Below are 22,386 nucleotides of genomic sequence, written 5' to 3' on the forward strand. Positions count from 1 at the left end.
TTCTCTTTCTGGTATCTTATGTAATGAATGTCACATGGAGCCTAAGAGAGATGTATTTAAGTCTGTTTTGTTGTAATAACAGAAAATATCTGAAACTGGGTGATTTGCAAAAAAGAAGTTTATCTGGCTCACAGATTGGCAGTCCGAGGTCCAGAGGCCATATCTGGTGATCATATTATAGAGTTCTGATCATATCACAAAGATGAGAGCAGAGCAGAGTGACTGTCCATGAGACTCTGGTCTCTTACCTTTCCTCTTTTTTTTTTTTTTTCTTTTTCTTTTTCTTTTTTTGGAGAGGTTTTTGCTATAGGGCGCGCGAACTCGCCAGACAGAGACAGAGAGACAGAAAGTGAGAAATCACCCCCCAGGGGGGATGGCCACGCCACAATCCCTTCTCCTCCATTCTCCTCTCAGGATCTTGGGCACGCACGCACACGCGCCCGGCGTGAGTTTAAGCCACTGGGTCGGGGACTCGAACTGTGGTCATAGCCATTATGCTAACTGCTGGTCCCCTCTTACCTTTCCTCTTAAACCCACCAGAACTCAGTCATGGGGGCCCAAGATTAGGGCCATTAGGGTCATTTGGATTAACGACCTTAATCCTAATCCCTTCCCCAACAGCCCTATCTTTTAATGCCATAATTGAATTAAGTTTTACCCTCTTACTCCTGCCACGGTGGCCCAATACATATTTTGGGGAAATATATTCAAACTGTAGTGGAGGCATCATGCATGAACTCCTTTTCCTCTGGTAAATGGTAAACTGTGCTTGCTTATTTTTGTATTTTCTGTTTTGTTTTTAGCAGTGTACTTAATGAACAGGAATGTAGTGAACTAGACCAGCCTCATAGCACAATGGTTAACTGCTTTGCATAGAGAATCAGATCCTACATGGCCAGCTACAGTTCAGATCCCAGCCTGGTGGCTTGTAAAATGTAACAACTGTGTGTGCATGCATGTATGGGATCCTGATGGGATGGAGAAATGGAAGAAGGAGGATTGCAGCATGATTGAGCCAGTTGGGTGCTTTCCCCCCGCTCCCCTTTTTGGTGAACTAACTTACCCTTTTCCAATTAAAAAAAATTGTGATGAGTTACACTTGAAGAGAGTGTTCATGTTTATTGTATGATTTTCATTTTTCTAGGATGGAAGATTTGACAAACCCAGAGGATATCCGAACAAACATCAAGTGTGACCGAAAGGTTTCTCTTTATGGTTACTTAAGAGGAGCACACTTGAAAAATAAAAGCCAGATTCACATGCCAGGTATATTGTTGTAGAACTCTTGGGATGGCTTCAGCTAATAGTTTGTACTATTGTCTGCTTGTTAGCTGAAGTCAGCTCCTGGACTCTGTCTTCTAGGTGTAGGAGATTTTGCTGTGAGTGATGTCACTTTCCTCCCAGACCCATGTGCTCTTCCTGAACAACAGAAGAAGCGCTGCTTAAATGAGAAGGAGAAGCTGGTCTACGCACCTCTCTCTGGAGTTGGGGGTGTGCTGTATGACAAGGATGCTGTTTATGTTGACCTTGGCGGCAGCCATGGTTTACAGGCATCGGTGAGAGGGGAATCTTTGCTCTGATCTCTCATCATTCTTAAATATGTCTTTATCACAGAGAATAACATAGTCAACTTTTTTATTTATTGAAGCTTTTTCTCTTTGCTCATTACTTACGGTAAAGGCACAAATGCGTATTGTCAACACAAGGAATATTCATTGTACCAGCCAGAAAGTAAGAGGCCTGTCCTCTCATCCTGTTGTCTGAGTCCCCCAGCACTGGCTCCATGGTCATTGTGGTGATGCACAGCCCATCCCTCTTCGTAAAAATCTGTGCTTTCCAGCTCTTGGTCTTTCTCATTTTTTCATTCTGTTTTTGTCATTCAGAGTGGTCTTTTCATTATGTTTTTTAAAAATGACTTCAGGTTTTTATTTCTTCGTTCTGAAATGAAATTTTGTTGTTTTAAAATATTAACAAATGCTTTCTGTGACATTGAGACCTAGGTCTTTGTAGCTGAGTATTTAGGTTATCAGGTTATATATTCTGTGAACTTGAAAAAGTTAATGAAGATGGGACCAGCAGTCAGCATAATGGCTATGTCGCTGGACTCCCATGTAGTCAACTGTGGTTCGAGTCCCAGACCCGGTGGCTTAAAACTCATGCCAGGCACGTGTGCGTGTGTGCCCAAAACCCTGAGAGGAGAATGGAGGGGAAGGAATTGCGGCGTGGCCATCCCCCTGGGGGGTGGTTTCTTGCTTTCTGTCTCCCTGTCTCTCTTTGTCTGTCTGGCGAGCGCATGTGCCCTGTAACAGAAACCTCTCCAAAAAAAAAAAAGTTAATGACGAGGATCACTCTGGAACTCTGTTGTAAGAATTTTCTTCTTATCCTTTTAAGTGAGTAAGAAAGGTTCCCTGGAACTATATTTAGGATATTAGAGTAATTTTGAAAAACTGATCAAAACCAGTGTGTCTCTTCAGAATCTTTATGTTTTTCTCATTTGCCCTTTTTGGTGGGCTTGACAGGAGGAGGTGAGACCCACCCACGAACTGGTGCAGAGTCTAATCTCTACCCATTCCACTATTGATGCCAAGATGGCTTCAAGCAGAGTGACACTTTTTTCTGATTCCAAACCCCTGGGTTCAGAGGATATAGACAACCAAGGGTAAGTCTGCCCTTTTTATTTTTAATATTTTACTACAGTGATTGTTATCCATAATTCTGCCATCATAGCATATTTTGGTGTGATTCACTCTAGGTTGTTTTGTTTTGCTTTCTGAGTGTGTGTATTTTCTGAGCACTTTCACTTATATAACATTACATGGGAGTATTTTTCTAAAAATAAAATAAAAAGTTAAATTCTCAGCTACAGTGGCTCAAATGGGAGGACCCTGCTCTGCAGGGTTAGGCCTGATTTCTATTGCTGGCACAACCTAAAACAGTTTTTGTGCAGGGATGTGTGCATTTGATCCTGCCTGACTGGGAGGCTGGAACAGGAGAATGGTGGAACATGGCAAGACCCTGTAAAAATACTTCTCTCTCTCCCTCCCTGACCTTTTCCTCCTTCCTGTACTCTCATAAATAGACAAGTACAGGGCTCACTTTTTAACAGGGCTCAAAATATTCTTCAAAGACTACAAGACCTTTTTATTTCTTAGGAGACCTAGAGCCCCCTTGACTTTCTTTTGGTGGCTAAAATACTAGAGCAGAGTCAGGTAGCTTTTTAGGTGGCTATCCAGAAGCAACATTTCTGGTCTCTGCAAGTTTTACTTAGGTTGTGTTACAGTATCTTCTGTGAGTAAATTTCTACTACCATAAATTACGTGAAATTTTTTTCAGTTCAGCATGGGAATTTGTATACCTTTATATGTGGTGGGTATTTTATAACTGTGGTTTTGTTATATTGGTTTGTCACTCCCACTCAAAGTCAACCTAAAAATGATGGAGATTATTTAATATGTAATTTGTTAAATTGTGCATTAACTACCTTGTATGATGTCTGTCGAATGTTGAATAAGTATTAATTAAAAGATCACTGTTATATTCAGTTTTTTTTTTTTTTTTCCCTAACACTTCAATTTGGCATCAACCTTGCTTACATGGATATTCTTTTCTTTTTTTTTTTTTTTTGTAAGAGAGATTTTTGCCACAGGGTAAAAATCTCTCCGGAGAGACAGAAACAGAGACACAGAAAGTGAGAAATCACCCCCACAATTCTTTCTCCTCCATTCTCCTCTCATGATTTTGAGTGCACATGTGCCCAGCATAAATTTTAAGCCACTGGATCTGGGATTCGAACTGCAGTCAGCCACATGGGAGTCCAGCACTGTAACCATTATGCCATCTGCTGGTCCCAGATGTAAAATGTTATTTCCATATTCTGAGCATTTCCTTTATTCTATTTGATTTTCATATAGTCATCATTTTGTTATTAGTATGTTCTAACTTACCCATTCTCTTATGGTGTAATTTTAGTTTTTTCGATTCTACATTTTCATTATTTGTGAACATATATACTACTATATATAGTGTTATATTCAATTGTGTTATATAGTTTTCATTTCCTCCTGTGGTTTTAGCATCTTAATAATTTTTCTCTATCAGCTGTGGCATTGGCGATTTCAAAATGACAATTTTCTTATCTCCACTCCTCTGCATTTGTTAGATGATGTGTTTTATTTTGTTTTGTTTTAAGATGATGTTCTTAAGAAAGAACTTTCACGTTCCCCTTTATTGCAGTGCCTCTGCTGATTGATAGACTTTCATTTTATTTCATGCGTTACTATCCTATTACTGTCAGTGTTCTTTCTGATGCCTACATCTGGCCATGAGAGATCTCAATCTCTTCTGTGTGTTCTTGACACATCCCTATTACTCTTTGAGCACTTCTTGCTTTCTAACACCACAGGAAGATCCAAGCTGGCTTCATCCTCTTCATGCTTTGGGCCTAGAATCAGCCATTTCCTCTAAGAATCATGCATTTCTATCTAAGAAACAAACCATTTCTAAGGTGGTGCAGAGATTAATTGGTTGGATCCCACATGGCCAATTGAGCAGATTAAGTTCCAATCCCAGTGGCTTGAAAAGAAAAGAAACAAACCAGTTTTCCAAAAGATCTATTAAACATTAAATTTCTTTTGAACATTTTTTTCCTAAAATTAGAATTGAATTTAATTTTATTTATTCATTCATTTATTTTTTTTAATTTGACCAGAGATACAGAGAGAGAGAAAGAGGGAAAGCAAGAAAGCAGGCCGCCAGTTCGGGACTCAGACCGTGGTCAGCCATGTGGGAGTGTCCAGCGCCTTGATCACCACGCCACCTGCTGGTCCCTACCATTCCATTGCTTTCAAGTAATTTTTTTCGATGCAATGTCATCTTAAACTATTTCTTGACATTTCTGTTTCTTTATATTTGAATTGACTATATTGCCACTAACGAATACAGGCTGAATTAATTTGTAATTGTACAAACTGAATTACTTTGTGTTTACCTTGTTTTATAGTCCATGGATGCCAAAAGAGGAAAAGCAAATGGATTTGGAAACTGGCCGAGTACGTCGGAAGGCCATTTTTGGAGATAAAGAAGATGAGTCTGGAGAGAGTGACAGTGAAGATGATGAAATGTCTGAAGATGAAAGTGTGGAAAATGGTTCTAGTGGTGACGAAACAGAAGAGGAAGAAGATCCCAAAACAACTAATAAAGAGTGTAAGGCTGTGAAGGGCATCAAACGGCAGAAACTGGAGGAGTTAGAAGATGACAGTGAGGTGGATCTGCCAGCATTTGCTGATAGTGATGATGACCTGGAGAGGAGCTCAGGGGAAGAAGGAGAGGCAGAGGAAGCTGATGAAAGCAGTGAAGAGGAGGACTCCACTGAGGGAGGAGAGGGAGGTGTTTTAGAATCCACAGCTGTTGGGGAAAGTGGTAAAGCAAAACTGACGCCGGCTTACCATCAGCGTGAACATTCGAATCTGGACACATCTTTGCAGAGGAAAAGAGTAGCTCTCGCCACTTCTGATTCTGGTCATTGCACAGCTGAAGAAGCATTTGTGTCTGAAGATGAATCTGGAGAAAGCTCCTTGGTTACTTCAGAGGAGGATGACTCAGGAAATGAAGAGGGCATTAGGGAAAAGATTCAAAAGCCTTCCCAAGTGGGCAGTGGGCAGACACTGGAGTTAGAGAACTTAATTGATGAGACTAGTAATATAGAAGATTTACTCAAAGAGGAAGAGGATTACAAGGAAGAAATTAACTATTCCACAGAAACTTCAGGTATGCTTTAATAATAGTTGGCTGTTGCTATAAACTTGCCCTCAGAATGCTGCTATAAATAATGTCTGCATTTGGTGAGTGATGATCTGCTGTTGTGGAGATTTCGTTAGCTGTTCAAACGTGTCATGAATGGAGTTTAGGGTGAGTGAGCAGGGAGAATGAGTAAACAGACTTAACTGGATGGTGGTGTTGGTCCTTTCAGGTGCCCTCAAGTGGAAAGAAGACCTTTCCAGGAAGGCAGCTGAGGCCTTTCTGAGGCAGCAACAAGCAGCTCCCAACCTACGAAAGCTTATTTATGGCACAGGTAAAGAAGTGGTTCAGAGCTAGAAACATTTGAGTTTCTTATATCCTGCAAAGGGGGTGAGGGAAGTGGGTGATTGGAGTATATTTTTGACATCTGTAATTCCTGACTATCAAATTTTATATTTGGCAGATTTTTTAAAGAGTTATTTATTTTATTTTATTTGTTTATTTATTTATTTTAATTTGACCAGAGAGAGACACAGAGAAAGAGAGAGAGGGAAAGTGAGAAAGTAAGCCACCAAACCCAGGACTCAAACCGTGGTCGGCCACGTGGGAGTGTCCAGCGCCTTAACCACCATGCCACCTGCTGGTCCCCCTTGGCAGATGTTTTTAATCATCAGTTCATGAGGACTACAGGTTGGTCACATGAAATAGATTTACGAGTTTGTTTGCCATAAAGGCATTTCGCGCTCCCTTATTTTAAAGTCCTTTACAAATTTTTATTTTTTTTAATAGATTTTTGCTATAGGGCGCATGTGCTCACCAGACAGACAGAGACAGACAGAGAGACAGAAAGCGAGAAATCGCGCCCAGTGTGAGTATTAAGCCACCGAGTCCGGGACTCGAACCGCGGTGTACTACATGGGAGTCCAGCAACATAGCCATTACACTAACTGCTGGTATATTTTTGACATCTGTAATTCCTGACTATCAAATTTTATATTTGGCAGATTTTTTAAAGAGTTATTTATTTTATTTTATTTGTTTATTTATTTATTTTAATTTGACCAGAGAGAGACACAGAGAAAGAGAGAGAGGGAAAGTGAGAAAGTAAGCCACCAAACCCAGGACTCAAACCGTGGTCGGCCACGTGGGAGTGTCCAGCGCCTTAACCACCATGCCACCTGCTGGTCCCCCTTGGCAGATGTTTTTAATCATCAGTTCATGAGGACTACAGGTTGGTCACATGAAATAGATTTACGAGTTTGTTTGCCATAAAGGCATTTCGCGCTCCCTTATTTTAAAGTCCTTTACAAATTTTTATTTTTTTTAATAGATTTTTGCTATAGGGCGCATGTGCTCACCAGACAGACAGAGACAGACAGAGAGACAGAAAGCGAGAAATCGCGCCCAGTGTGAGTATTAAGCCACCGAGTCCGGGACTCGAACCGCGGTGTACTACATGGGAGTCCAGCAACATAGCCATTACACTAACTGCTGGTACCTTTATGAAAGTTTTTTTTTTTTTTTTTTGAAGATTTTAGCATCAGAAAAACACTTGTCTGTAAAAATCTTCATTTTTTTCTTTACCCAAGTTCTTTAATTTTACATTTTATTAGACTTGTTTGTATGTTCTTTTTTAAAAATCAAAGTGTGAGCTTTATGTTGTATTCTGCAGTTACCCCACAAATAGATCAAGGTAGTATAAGTTTGGCCAGGAGCATTAAATTGGAAAGTTGCAGTAAAAAAATTTTTTAACAGTTTGCTATGGGGTGTATGGACTCACTATAGAGAGACAGAGAGAGGAGATGGGGGAAACGTGAGAAATCACCCCCCAGAGGGGGATGGCCATGCTAACATCCTTTCTCTTCCATTCTCCCAGGATTTTGGGCATGCACATGCACACACTTACCATGTTTTTCAAGCTACTGGGTCTGGCACATGAACAACATAGGAGTTGTGCATGTGGAATCCAGCCACCTTAACGTCCATACCACCTGCTGGCCCTAAACTGATTTTTATTCAGGTTTTGCCTAAGTATTCTCAGTGATTAGATACTCAACATTCATCAAAGAAACTCTTCTGTAATAATTTAAAGCTCTGCCTTTAAGTATCCCTTCCCTACCCCAACCTCTCCTAGTCCTACTCCTCAGTGAACTCTGCTGTTATCTCCCAAGAGGAGTCCTCCAAACATTGAGCAGTAGTTTCCTGGCCTTTCTCTCTCTGTGGTGAACCTGCCCTCTCAGCGACAGGCTCACTTGGAACTGTCACCATACCTGCCACAAACAGGTGTCTGCATCCTCCTGAGTTCCAAGATGTGTGGCCCAAGTTGTTGAAGATGATATGATGAGTCCTTCAGAGTCATTGTTTTTGTTCTCACTTTTCTGTCTGGTGGACTCTTTAGTGATAGAGGATAATGAAGATGATGATGATAATGCCCAAGAAGAGCTTGGAGGGTTGTTTCGGGTCAGCCATCCTGACAGAGAGTGTAAATTCAAGGCCGACTCCTTGGACTGCTCCAGATTTCCTGTGGAGGCCCCCCATGATTGGGATTTAGAGGAGGTAAGGCTAGGTAGTATGTTTGACTTTTGAGAGGTTTAGGGAATTGTCTAGAAGATGATCTGATTTAGATACTGTTTACTTCTCGTTTTTATAATATAATAGATCATTTCCCCAGATTTTAGTATGGATAGTTCATGCATACTAAGCAATAACATGTTCAAAGTTTAGTTAAACTATGTGCATGTGTTAGGGGGGAAGGAAAATGTTCAACTTTCAGTGTGGATAATAGTGTTAATCTTTATTTGAAAGTGTTGCCTGTAAGTTTTTGTACGTTTGAAATATTTTGTGTCTTAGAACTAGGATATACCTAGTGCCCCCAAGTCAGCATTTATAATTTCTGCTATTTGCAAGTAAGCAGCAATTTGTGACTGATGAATGCTCTTCTCCAGCCCACCACTTCAGTCATACTAGAATTCATTCAGCTCTCAAACTTGCCAAGGCTTAAGCCCACCTGAGATCTTTTCCCTCTCTATTTCGTCTTCTGGATATTCTCCGATCTTCCCAAGGCTGGCTTTTTGTCATTCAAATTACTGTAAATGTCATTCTTCAAAGGCCTAATGCTAGATCACTACATAAAAACAGTTGCATGACTTAATGAAGGTGGATACACCTGCAACCACCACTCAGGCCAAGAAATCAAGCCTTGCTGCTGCCCAGCAGTGCTGCATGTAACCACCCCAGTCATAGTCCCCTTCCTCCCTATGGATTGAACCATGATCTAGGCTCTTATGGAAATTACCACCTCTCCTTTTTTTTTTTTTTTTTAAGTTTCTGTTATAGGGAGCAAATGCTCACCTGGGCTGGTTAGCCATACCACAATCCCCACCTTACTTTCTCCTCAGGATTCTGGACATGCACGCACACACACACACACACACACAGAGCTTGATTTTAAGGCTGCCTGGTCCAGGACTAACTGTACACTCAGCCTTGTGGAATCCAGCTGCCTTACCTCCATGCCACATTTCGGCCCCCATTTCCCTTTTTTTTTTTTTTTTAAATATTTCATCCTTAAAGTTTACATCACAAAACACCATAGTCAAATTTTATCTGTTTTTTTATTATTGCTTTTTATTCTTCCCCTGTGTGTGTGTGTGTGTGTGTGTGTGTGTGTGTGTGTGTGTGTGTGTGTGTGTGTGTGTGTGTGTGTGTGTGTGTGTGTGTGTGTGTGTGTGTGTGTGTGTGTGTGTGTGTGTGTGTGTGTGTGTGTGTGTGTGTGTGTGTGTGTGTGTGTGTGTGTGTGTGTGTGTGTGTGTGTGTGTGTGTACACTAGAGGGCTCTCATCAGAGACAGAGAAAGTGAAAAAATACCCCCCACACACATACCCCCATGAGAGATGGTCACTCCCACAATCCATTTCTTCCTTTCGGATTTTGGGCATGCACATGTGCCCAGTGTGTTTTTCAAGTCCCACTGGGTCCAGTACTTGAACCACACAACTGGCCATGTGGAACCCACCTACCTTAACTACCAAGCCACCAGCAGGCCCTACTCTGCCTTTTAAATCTCTTAATTTATAATCCTCTTCTCCCACCCCCTCTTTTTTCTTATATTTTATTTATTTAAGGAACTTAGTATTTGGGTTACAGAATTTCTCATGGTCTGTATTTCATGGGCTACCTAGCATTCTGTATTTCCTCTAAATTGGTACAGGGCAGTTCTTTTTTTTTCTTCTTCTTCTTCTTCTTCCTTTTTTTTTTTTTTTTTTTTTTAAGGGTTTTAAAATTTTTATTCAACCCTTAGTTGCTGTCTGTCTTCAAATAACTTATTCAGGAAGAGTATAATCCACGGGCATAATATCTCCTCCCCAGCCTCTTCTGACTTTGGTTTCCCGGAAGTCAAGTATGGTTAGTTGCTTTTGTTTTTTACTTTATTATTATTATCTTTTATGATATACATTCAATCACTATACATCATTTGGCTTGCAAAGAGAATTGTCCCACAAACATCTTGCCTCTCTATTTTCCCCCCTAATTTTCTTCCCTATATTCTTCCCCTCTCCCACCCTCCTTCCACACTGTCTCCAGTGTCCACAGCTATTTCAATGCTTTTATGTCTTCCATTCTCTCTGTCTGTACCATAGAGTGTGAACAGTCGGTATATATTAAATGGAGACATACAGTATCTTTCTTTCATAACCTGGGTTTCTTCACTCAGCAATAAATCTCTCATATTCGACAACTTTCTATCAAATGCCAGGGTCTTGTTTTTTATGGTGGAGTAGTATTCTATAGAGTATGTGTGCCACACTTTTCCAATCCATTCATCTGTTTGTGGATATTTGGGTTGGTTCCATGTCTTAGCTATCATAAACAATACTGCAGTAAACACGGATGCTCAGTCGCTTTTCTGACTGAGAATCCTCCTATCCTTTGGGTGGATACCTACGAGTGGAATTGCTGGATCATATGATAGTTTTGTTTGTAGGTCTTTTAGGATACAGGGCAATTCTAATACATCTTTCTGTGACAATGGGAATGTTCAATATAGTCTTTATATGAGCTGTCTAATGTGGTGATTGAGCATTTTAAATGTGGCTAGTGAGACTGAAGAACAAAATTTCAAATTTTATTTAAATTTTAACCTTAATTAAGTTGATATTTAATAGTTACCTCGTGAGAACACATCTAGAAGTTTGATGAGATTCAAGCTTGAAGTTTATTTCTTGGCAACATGCCTTCCTCCGTGTTGGTGTTTCTTTATTAGGAAGTACGCAAAGTCTAGTTGTTTGCCCCTGTGATTGTTGGTGTTCAATGCTTAGAACCATTAATTTCTTGAAGATGTAGAATGGTGAGGTTCTGTCCCATTTATTGATTAGCCAGAATACTTCTATACAAGATAAGCTTCCCCTCATCTACTGTTTAGTTTCACAGTTCCACATAAGCGGGAAAAATGCTTTATTTTTTAAAACCCATTTTTAGAATGATTCTCCAAGGTGACCCTAGGGGCTGGCAGGAGGCATGCTGGTTAAGGTGCTTGGCTCCCAAATAGCCAATTGTGGTTTGAGTCCTGAACCTGGTGGCTTGCTTTTTCACTTTGCCTCTCTCTTTCTCTGTCATCAAATTAAAAATAAATAAATAAATAATAAATAAATAAAAGGGTTTTTTTTAAGTGACTTTTTTTTTTAAGTGTCTTTATGAAGTCATGGATTTAAATGTAGTTTGTTTGGGACCAGCAGAGGGTGTAGTGGTTACATTGCTGGACTCCCACATTGTCGACTGCTGGTTCGAGTCCTAGACCAAGTGACTTAAACTCAACCAAAATTTTGAGAGGAGAATGGAGGAGAAGGGATTGGAGTGTGGCCATCCCCCCTTGGGGGTGATTGCTTGCTTTCTGTCTGTTTTGCCAGTGAGTGTACATGCAAAAATTTCTTTAAAAAAAAGAACAAACAGCAGCAATAAAACAAAAAATCAAACAAGATGATGCTGGAAGTCTATTACATCAGAGACAAAAGAAGGCATCATGAATGATTAGGATTGTGTCATGATTCAGAAGCCAATGAGAAGAGAGTCCCACAGACCACAGAGGATAATTGTGATCATCAAGAGTAACAGGTGCAGAAAAATGAAGAACATAAACTATATTTATTTCGTTTTAGAGAGAATTTTGCTATAGGATGCTTGTGCTCACTGGAGAGACAGAGACAGAAAGTGAGAAGTCATCTCCTACCCCCACCTCCCCAGGGGGATGGCCCCATTGCAATCCTTTCTCCTCCGTTCTATTCTGGGATTTGGGGCACGCATGCCCATACACCAGGCATAAGTTTCAAGCTGACAGGACTGGGACTTAAACTATGGTTGACCATGTGGGAGTCCAGTGATGTAACAGGTATTTCCAATTCACATTCAGAACCGCATCTTATTTCTGCATTTGTTTTTCCATTGTAGAATTATTCCCTAGAGAAATCTGAAGATAATAAAATTAGAAAATCACTTAATTCTTTGCTTTATCCCATATTACGTACAAAACAATGTCAGAATAGCATTAGTCATGTTACTTTTTTTTTTTTAATTACCAGATTGGCATGTGCTCCCTAGAGAAAAAGGGAAAAAGCATCCCTCCCATAGGGTGTGGTCGTATGCTAACTGTTTTCTTTCATTTCTCTATCCCATCTAAGATTTTGGGCATGTATGCACACATACATACCCATAATGTTTTTTAAGCTACCAGGGCAGGGATACAATCTATGGTGGTCATGTGGGATCCAGCTCCCTTAACCACTAGGCTGCAGGGCTGGCCACTCATGTTACCATTAATGTGATTATGAAGACAGTTTAACTTTTTATCGCCTTATGTGCATTCTCATTTCTCTGTTCAAAAATGGTTGTGCCATTTTACATTCTCACCAGCAGTGTTATTTACATTCCCACCAATTTCTCCACATCCTCACCAAAACTTGATAAATAATCATCTATCTTTTTGATTATAGCCATCCTAGCATGTATAAAGTAGTATCTCATTGTGGCATTCACTTGTAGTTCCCTGATAGCTAATCATATAAACATCTTTTCGTGGTTTTTTTTTTTTTTTTGGAGAGGTTTTCCGCTATAGGGTGCGTGCGCTCGCCAGACAGACAGAGACAGAGAGACAGAAAGCGAGAAATCCCCCCCCAGGGGGGATAGCCCCGCCGCAATCCCTTCTCCTCCATTCTGCTCTCGGGATCTTGGGCACGCATGCACACGCTCCCAGCGTGAGTTTTAAGCCACTGGGTCCAGGACGCGAACCATGGTCGACTACGTGGGAGTCCAGTGACATAGCCATTATGCTAACTGCTTGTTCCCTCTTTTCATGTATATATTGGCCATTTGTACATATTCCTTGGACATTTGTACATATTCCTTGAAGAAGTACCTATTTATATCTGTCCTTTTTCAAATACTGAATTATTTAGTTGTAAGAGTTGTTCATATATTCTGCATACAAGTCCCTTATAGAGTAAATGATTTGCAAATTTTTTTCTGTTTTCTAGGAATTAAGTTTTCAAGTGATCATGATAGGTTTGGATTAACAAGTAACAAGACCAGCTTTATAAAATGAATGCATTGCCTTGAAAACATTAATAAACCTCAGAAACTAAGTCAATTAGTGTTTGCTTATAAGATCAGTGGGCTAATTAATAGTATTTTTCCCATCTTATGTTTAATGTTACAACATTTTTGTTTTATCTCTGTGGCTATATCTACATCAAAAGTAAAGTTATCTCAAAGGCTCGCTTGGAATGAGAATATTTGTGAAAGGGTTTTGAGAAGTATTTAAAGGCAAGTAGTCACTATCATTTCTTACTAGCTGCTGTTTTGTTGAGTAATTAGAGCACATCAACTAAACGCTGGCTTTTCTGTGTAAGGTTATGAATAGCATCAGAGATTGCTTCGTGACTGGGAAGTGGGAAGATGATAAAGATGCAGCCAAGATCTTAGCAGAAGATGGTAAGTAAAGGGCTATGTTCCGTATTTCCTTTCATATTTTACATAATAGTCAAGTTGAAAATAATAGTCAATTCTGAAATGTTTTGTAGAACTCTGACAGGAGCTTTGAGTAATATTCTAGTTTCTTCTTTCAGAATGATCTTATTTTCTCCTCTTGGTTAACATCTCTAAGGTATGATTCTTAGAGAAAAAGTGAGCCATTTTTCATAAATTTAGGCATATATTTGTGAACATTTTTTGTGTGTGTGAGAATTGTACACAAATAACATATTTCTTTAAATGATAAAGACTGGGAAATTTTGGGACCAGCAGTTAGCATAATGGCTATGTTGCTGGACTCCCATGTAGTAGACCATGGTTCGCGTTCCAGACCCAGTGGCTTAAATCTCATGCCAGGCGTATGTGCGTGCGTGCCCAAGATCCCGAGAGGAGAATGGAAGAGAAGGGATTACAGTGTGGCCATCCCCCCAGGGAGTGATTTCTCGCTTTCTGTCTCTCTGTCTCTTTCTGTCTGTCTGGTGAGCACACGCGCCCTATGGCAAAAACCTCTGCAAAAAAAGAAAAGAAAAGACTGGAAAATTTAGAATCAGATATACACTCATCAGAATTTCACTAGCCATAAAAGTATTTTGTTAATTTTTTGAAGAATTTCCTTATAGTCATACAGAAACTGTATGTATAAACTTTTTTAGTTATATCTTATATAAATTTTGTCAATTTTTAAAAAGATTTTTGTAATTTAAGTATCATACTATAATCCAAGTCACAGTTCTGTTGTTTGACATTTAAGTAATTTATACTTTGTTCATATCTCCTTTTATTTTTTTTTTAAGAGATATTTTTGCTATATGACATGTGTGCTCGCCAAAGAGACAGAGAGATAGAAAGGGAGAATTAACACCCCAGGATGGGTGGCCACACCACAATCCTCTCTCTTCTGTTCTCTTGAGATCTTGGGGATGTGCACACACACATCCAGCATGAATTTTAAGTCACCAGGCCCAAGACTTGAACCATGGTCAACTATGTGAGAGTCTAATGACGTAACCATTATGCCATCTTCTGTCCCCCATATCTCCATTCTTTAATTAATTTGAAATAACTCTTGACCATGAAATAATTCTTGGATCGTGTTTTTGTCTATTTGTTGTTTTTTGTTTGATTTTTCAAATTTGCCAGAAGATGGGTGGCATTGATGTTTAAGGACGCTGGACTCCCACATGGCTGACCGTGGTTCAAGCCTTAGATCTGGCAGCTTGCTTTCTCTCTCTCTCTCTCTCTCTCTCTCTGTCCTTCTCTGGTTAAGTTAAAATAAATAAATAAAGTTAAATAAAATAATTCTTAAAAAAAAAAAAGATATATGTGTTTGCTGGAGAGAAACAGAAATGAGAGGGAGGAGTTAAAAAGCACCCACTATGTGGAAAGGTTACACTGCAATAATTGCTTCTTCATTTCTCCCTCTTTAGGATTTTGGGCATATACACATATATGTCCATTGTTTTTTTGGTTTTGTTTTTTGTTTTTTTCCCCAAGCTGCTGGGTCTGGGATTCAACCAGTCAGCCAGCCATATGGGATCCAAGTTGTTCTGAAATACGAGAAAGGTGGTTCTCTAAAGAATGTTGAATAACATTACCTATATATCTGTCTTTTTCTTTTTTTTTGGAGAGGTTTTGCTATAGGGCGCATGCGCTCACCAGACAGACAGAGACAGACAGAGAGACAGAAAGTGAGAAATCACCTTCCAGGGGGGATGACCACAGCGCAGTCCCTTCTCTTCCATTCTCCTCTCGGGATCTTGGGGACGCACGCACACGTGCCCGGCGTGAGTTTAAGCCACCGGGTCCGGGACTCGAACCACGGTTGACTACATGGGAGTCCAGCGACATAGCCATTACGCTAACTGCTGGTCCCCCTATATATTTGTCTTTTCACTTACGTTAGTCTAGAGGTAATTTAAGTATATGGGAGAATTATGTAGCTTTTGTACAAATACTGTACCTTTTTTAACAAGGAACTTGAGCGTCTGTGGGTTTTGACATTTGACGGGGGGTTCTAGAACCAGTCTCCTACAAACACCAACGGATAGCTATGTATATTAGGTTGTCAGGAAAGTCATGACACGTTATGCAAAAATGTGTCATGACTTTCTTGACAACCCAATAATTTTTCTTTCTGTGTATATGCTTTTCTGAACTGTTTGAAACTAAATTACAAACTGGTACCTTTGTAGGCACCTTCTAAGTGTAAGGATATTCTGTGTAGCTATAATACCTATATAGGCAAATAATTATAATAATAATTTTTAATTCATGTTCAGATTTTTTCTTGAGAGGTTTTTGTTTTAGGGCATGTGTGTTCACCAGTGAGAGAGACAGAAAGTGAGAAATCACCCCCAAGGGGGATGGCCACACCACAGTCCCTTATCCTTCATTCTCTTGTTGGGATTTTGGGCATGCATGTCTCTGCGTCCAGCATGAGTTTCAACCCACTGGGTCTGGAACTCGAGCCATAGTCGATCATGTGGAAGTCCAGTGCCTTAACCACGATGCCACCTGCTGGTCCCCATGTTCAGATTTTTCCAGTTAATCCCAAATGTTTTATTTTTTGAAAAAAGAATTATTTATTTAATTTTATTTATCATTATTATTACTATTTTTTAATTTGACCAGAGAGAGAGAATGGGGGAGAGTGAGAAAGTAGGCAGCCAGGTCCAGGACTTGAACCACTGTTGACCACATGGGAGTCCAGCACCTTAACCACCATGCCACCTGTTGGCCCCAATCCCAAACGTTTTAAATTTGGGTGTTCTTCCTTCCCATCTTGGGAGATCTGATTAGGTTTATTAATAATGTTCAGCTTTTGTCTCTTTGTTCTTTTAATTTACAGTGAGTACCCCCAAAAATGGCTTGCCAGCCAAATCCAGCCTACCATCTATCTTTGTATGGCCTGTGGACTGTGTGAATTTTACATTTTTAAAAGGCAAAAAAACTCAAAAGAACAGTAATAATTTATGAGGTGAATGTATAAAAAAATACAGATTTCAGTCTCTATTTTATAAAGTTTTACTGAAACACAGCCATGCGTGTTTATCTATTGCCTGAGCTGCTTTTATGCTGCAGCAGCAGAATTGAGTAACAGGGACTGGACAGCCACAAAGACTGAAATATTTACTCTTCTACCATTTACAGAAAAAAAAACTGGCTACCCCTGATCTAGCACAGTATCCCACCCACCCATTTTTTTAAAATAACAGTTGACTTTTGGAAGAGAACTGGCCCATTGTCTTGGAAAATATTCCCTACTTTAGGTCTTTATTTCCTTGTATTGTCATTTAACTTGTTCCTTCTGTATTTCCTCAAATTCTTATAAATGGCACCCTAAGACTGGAGGCTCAGATTCTGGTTAAGCATTTCTGACAAGTATGCATATATGTGTATCATTTTCTTAGAGGTAATCTTCAATGACCTTTCAAGTTTCTTTGGTGATCCCAGTCAGGTATTTTTGTGATGATGGTTGTAGTTCTGTGTTTGTTTACAGTATTTTTTTCACAAAACTAGTTCACTGAGATTTTGAATTTATAATACAATTTAAAAGCTCTCATCTATTATGCATTTTCCCTTTTCCAGTTCCTCATTTTTTTAAACTTAGATTTGTAAATCATCTCTTTTGTTACATTCATGACTTAGGGATTTATTTTTCAGTTTCTTTTGTATTCTGCAGTTATGGACTCAATAAGTAATATTTAATTCTTTTAAGAAAAGCACTTTTTAAAAAAAATATGTATTCATTGTCTTTTTAAATTATTATATTTTTATTTTTTGAGAGGGTTTTTTTTTTTTTTTTTTTTCACTATAGGGCGCGTGCGCTCGCCAGACAGACAGAGAGAGACATAGAGACAGAAAGCGAGAAATCACCCCCCAGGGGGGATGGTCACGCCGCAATCCCTTCTCCTCCATTCTCCTCCCGGGATCTTGGGCACGCACGCACACGCGCCCGGCGTGAGTTTTAAGCCACCAGGTCCGGGACACGAACCGCGATCGACTACGTGGGAGTCCAGCGACATAGCCATTACGCTAACTGCTGGTTCCCTATATTTTTATTTTTTGAAGTTGATCAGACAGAGACAGAGAAGGAAAGTGGGAGAGAAAGCAATCTGTCAGGTCCAAGACTTGAACGTGGCATTCAGCCATGTGGAAATCCAGCTGCCTTAACCATCAAGCCACCTGCTGGCCCTAAGAAAAACAGTTTTTAAAAATTGAAGTATGGGGGCCATTAGGTGGCATAGTGGTTAAGTTGCTGTACTCCCACATGGCTGACTGGTGTTCAAGTACCAAACTCTGCAGCTTGGAACTCATACCAGGCAAATCTCAAGTAGAGAATGTAGAAGGAATTGCGAAGTGGCCATCATCTCCCCGCTCCCACGAAGAGATGTTCCTCATTTTCTCTCTGTGTGTCTTTCTGTATGTCTCAGGCAAGTGCTTATGCCCTAGTGCAAAAAAACTCTTTTTTCAAAAAAAAAAAAAAAGATTGAAGTATGGAGATCAACAGGTGGCATGGTGATTAAGGCTCTGGACTCTCACAGTTGACACCCCAGACCTGGTGGCTTGAAAATCACACCAGGTACCTGCATGCCCAAACTGCTGAGAGGAGAATGGAGGAGATAGCACTGCAGTGTGGCTGTCCCCTGTGGGGGATTTCTCACTTTCTCTCTGACTCTCTCCTACTAGTAAACATGCCCTATGGTAAAAACCTTAATTAAAAAAAAAAAGAAGTATCACTTAATGTTCAGCTTGATGAAGTTTAACAATTGTATATACCTGTAGCTGTCACCCAAAACAATGAGATAAATACCCCAGAAAGTTCACCTGTTCACCTTTGTGGTCAACAGTCCAATCCTTACCCTAACCAGTCCTCTGCAGATTTCTTTCACCACAGATTTGTTTTGCTTGTCTTGGACTTTATACATGTAATCATACATTATGTATTTTTCAGTGTCTCGGTTCTTTAGCAATGGTTTTATTTTTCATAAATCAGCTTTGGTGAGATATGTCTTTCATGCAATAAAAGATACCTGGGGCTATTTTGTTTGTTTGTTTTGAGAGATTGTTGCTATATGGGTATGTGCTCTCTCTGGAGAGACAGAGACATAAGGCGAGAAATCACCCCCCAGGGGGGATGGTCACGCCGCAATCCCTTCTCCTCCATTCTCCTCTTGGGATCTTGGGCACGCACGCACACGCGCCCGGCGTGAGTTTTAAGCCACCGGGTCCGGGACACGAACCGCGATCGACTACGTGGGAGTCCAGCGACATCTTTGGTGAGATATGTCTTTCATGCAATAAAAGATACCTGGGGCTATTTTGTTTGTTTGTTTTGAGAGATTGTTGCTATATGGGTATGTGCTCTCTCTGGAGAGACAGAGACATAAGGCGAGAAATCACCCCCCAGGGGGGATGGTCACGCCGCAATCCCTTCTCCTCCATTCTCCTCTTGGGATCTTGGGCACGCACGCACACGCGCCCGGCGTGAGTTTTAAGCCACCGGGTCCGGGACACGAACCGCGATCGACTACGTGGGAGTCCAGCGACATCTTTGGTGAGATATGTCTTTCATGCAATAAAAGATACCTGGGGCTATTTTGTTTGTTTGTTTTGAGAGATTGTTGCTATATGGGTATGTGCTCTCTCTGGAGAGACAGAGACATAAGGCGAGAAATCACCCCCCAGGGGGGATGGTCACGCCGCAATCCCTTCTCCTCCATTCTCCTCTTGGGATCTTGGGCACGCACGCACACGCGCCCGGCGTGAGTTTTAAGCCACCGGGTCCGGGACACGAACCGCGATCGACTACGTGGGAGTCCAGCGACATCTTTGGTGAGATATGTCTTTCATGCAATAAAAGATACCTGGGGCTATTTTGTTTGTTTGTTTTGAGAGATTGTTGCTATATGGGTATGTGCTCTCTCTGGAGAGACAGAGACATAAGGCGAGAAATCACCCCCCAGGGGGGATGGTCACGCCGCAATCCCTTCTCCTCCATTCTCCTCTTGGGATCTTGGGCACGCACGCACACGCGCCCGGCGTGAGTTTTAAGCCACCGGGTCCGGGACACGAACCGCGATCGACTACGTGGGAGTCCAGCGACATCTTTGGTGAGATATGTCTTTCATGCAATAAAAGATACCTGGGGCTATTTTGTTTGTTTGTTTTGAGAGATTGTTGCTATATGGGTATGTGCTCTCTCTGGAGAGACAGAGACATAAGGCGAGAAATCACCCCCCAGGGGGGATGGTCACGCCGCAATCCCTTCTCCTCCATTCTCCTCTTGGGATCTTGGGCACGCACGCACACGCGCCCGGCGTGAGTTTTAAGCCACCGGGTCCGGGACACGAACCGCGATCGACTACGTGGGAGTCCAGCGACATCTTTGGTGAGATATGTCTTTCATGCAATAAAAGATACCTGGGGCTATTTTGTTTGTTTGTTTTGAGAGATTGTTGCTATATGGGTATGTGCTCTCTCTGGAGAGACAGAGACATAAGGCGAGAAATCACCCCCCAGGGGGGATGGTCACGCCGCAATCCCTTCTCCTCCATTCTCCTCTTGGGATCTTGGGCACGCACGCACACGCGCCCGGCGTGAGTTTTAAGCCACCGGGTCCGGGACACGAACCGCGATCGACTACGTGGGAGTCCAGCGACATCTTTGGTGAGATATGTCTTTCATGCAATAAAAGATACCTGGGGCTATTTTGTTTGTTTGTTTTGAGAGATTGTTGCTATATGGGTATGTGCTCTCTCTGGAGAGACAGAGACATAAGGCGAGAAATCACCCCCCAGGGGGGATGGTCACGCCGCAATCCCTTCTCCTCCATTCTCCTCTTGGGATCTTGGGCACGCACGCACACGCGCCCGGCGTGAGTTTTAAGCCACCGGGTCCGGGACACGAACCGCGATCGACTACGTGGGAGTCCAGCGACATCTTTGGTGAGATATGTCTTTCATGCAATAAAAGATACCTGGGGCTATTTTGTTTGTTTGTTTTGAGAGATTGTTGCTATATGGGTATGTGCTCTCTCTGGAGAGACAGAGACATAAGGCGAGAAATCACCCCCCAGGGGGGATGGTCACGCCGCAATCCCTTCTCCTCCATTCTCCTCTTGGGATCTTGGGCACGCACGCACACGCGCCCGGCGTGAGTTTTAAGCCACCGGGTCCGGGACACGAACCGCGATCGACTACGTGGGAGTCCAGCGACATCTTTGGTGAGATATGTCTTTCATGCAATAAAAGATACCTGGGGCTATTTTGTTTGTTTGTTTTGAGAGATTGTTGCTATATGGGTATGTGCTCTCTCTGGAGAGACAGAGACATAAGGTGAGAAATCACCCCCCACTGTGGGATGCTGCAGTCCCTTCTCCTCCATTCTCCTCTTGGAATTTTGGGCATGCATAGACATGCACCCAGCGTGTTTGCCACCTGTCTGGAACTCAAACCCAGTTGACAGCAGCATAGCCATTATGCCATCTGCTGGTCCCAGAAGATACCTGTTTTAAGTGAATAGTTTGCAGTTTGGACAATGGCATGTACTCCTTTCACCACACCACCACTAGCCCCACAGCGACCAGTGGTTTGCTTTCCATCACTATAGATTAGTTTCGCCTTTTCTAGAATTACATAACAAAGTATACTCTTTTTCTGTAGATTCTTTTACTTTGTGTAAAGTTTTTGACATTTCATTTATATATTTTATTTCTAATTGCTAAGTGGAATTCTGTTGCACAAATTTGCCATGATTATTAATTCATTTTTTCTCTTTTTTTTTTTAAATGCCATAGGGCATGTGTGCACACAGGAGTGGGGCAGGGAACTTCTCCCGTTGGGGCCTGGTTATGTTGCTGTTGTTTTCCCTCCATTTCTCCATATTTTCAGGGTCATGGACAAGTGTACATATGCCCAGCATGTTTACAGGGCTGGGAGGCAAACCTTTATCAACCATATGGGATCTGGCTTCCTCTACACAGTGCCAAACTGCTGCATCAGGGCCAGCCCTGTCTCTCTAAGTTTGTTTATTTTGTCTATGAAAAAAGAGACAGTCACCTTCAACAGGGTCTTTTCTCAGTGATCCACCCCACACACACCTCAGCTTGCCAGGACCACAGTGCACAGCCTTGCGGTTATCACTGCCCCACCGGCTGGTCCCTTCTTCTTTCTTGATGGCTGTTTTGGTTTCCAGTTTTTAGTTGTTATAATTAGAGCTGCTGTGAACATTCGTATATAGCTCTTTCTGTAGAAACTAAATATTTTGTTTCTTCTTGATAAATACCTAGGAGTGGAAGAAGCTGATCATAAGGTAGATGGATGCCCGATTTTTAAAAAAAGTATTTTATTTGCTTTATTTATTTATTCATTCATTTATTTATTTTTAAATGTTTACCAGAGAGAGAGAGAGAAGAAAAGTGAGAAAGCAAGCCACCAGGCCCAGGACTCGAACTGCAGGTGGCCATGTGGGAACCCAGCACCCTTAACCACCACACCACCTGCTGGCCCCAATGCCCAATTTTGTAAGAAACTGTATAGGAGAGTCTAACTCAGTCTTTAATGCTTGATTGCTAGCAGTTTGTAAGCCCACCCTTGCTTTTTCCCTCTTTTTTACCTTTTTGTAAGCT

At 41.3% G+C, this 22,386-nt stretch overlaps 1 protein-coding gene across 1 annotated transcript in view; it reads left to right on the plus strand.

The window, feature by feature from the left end:
• BMS1 (BMS1 ribosome biogenesis factor) overlaps positions 1–22,386 on the plus strand; it is a 71,109-nt gene that overhangs the window by 21,967 nt on the left and 26,756 nt on the right. Inside the window, exons 7-13 of the mRNA XM_006164514.3 lie at positions 1,145–1,266; positions 1,363–1,556; positions 2,520–2,659; positions 5,000–5,766; positions 5,969–6,070; positions 8,135–8,292; positions 13,637–13,718. Of these exons, the coding sequence (XP_006164576.1) occupies positions 1,145–1,266; positions 1,363–1,556; positions 2,520–2,659; positions 5,000–5,766; positions 5,969–6,070; positions 8,135–8,292; positions 13,637–13,718 (1,565 nt within the window). The remainder of the gene's footprint in view (positions 1–1,144; positions 1,267–1,362; positions 1,557–2,519; positions 2,660–4,999; positions 5,767–5,968; positions 6,071–8,134; positions 8,293–13,636; positions 13,719–22,386) is intronic.

This window comes from Tupaia chinensis, unplaced genomic scaffold (assembly GCF_000334495.1).
Source record: "Tupaia chinensis unplaced genomic scaffold, TupChi_1.0 Scaffold143636_1, whole genome shotgun sequence".
Lineage (NCBI taxonomy): Eukaryota > Metazoa > Chordata > Mammalia > Scandentia > Tupaiidae > Tupaia > Tupaia belangeri.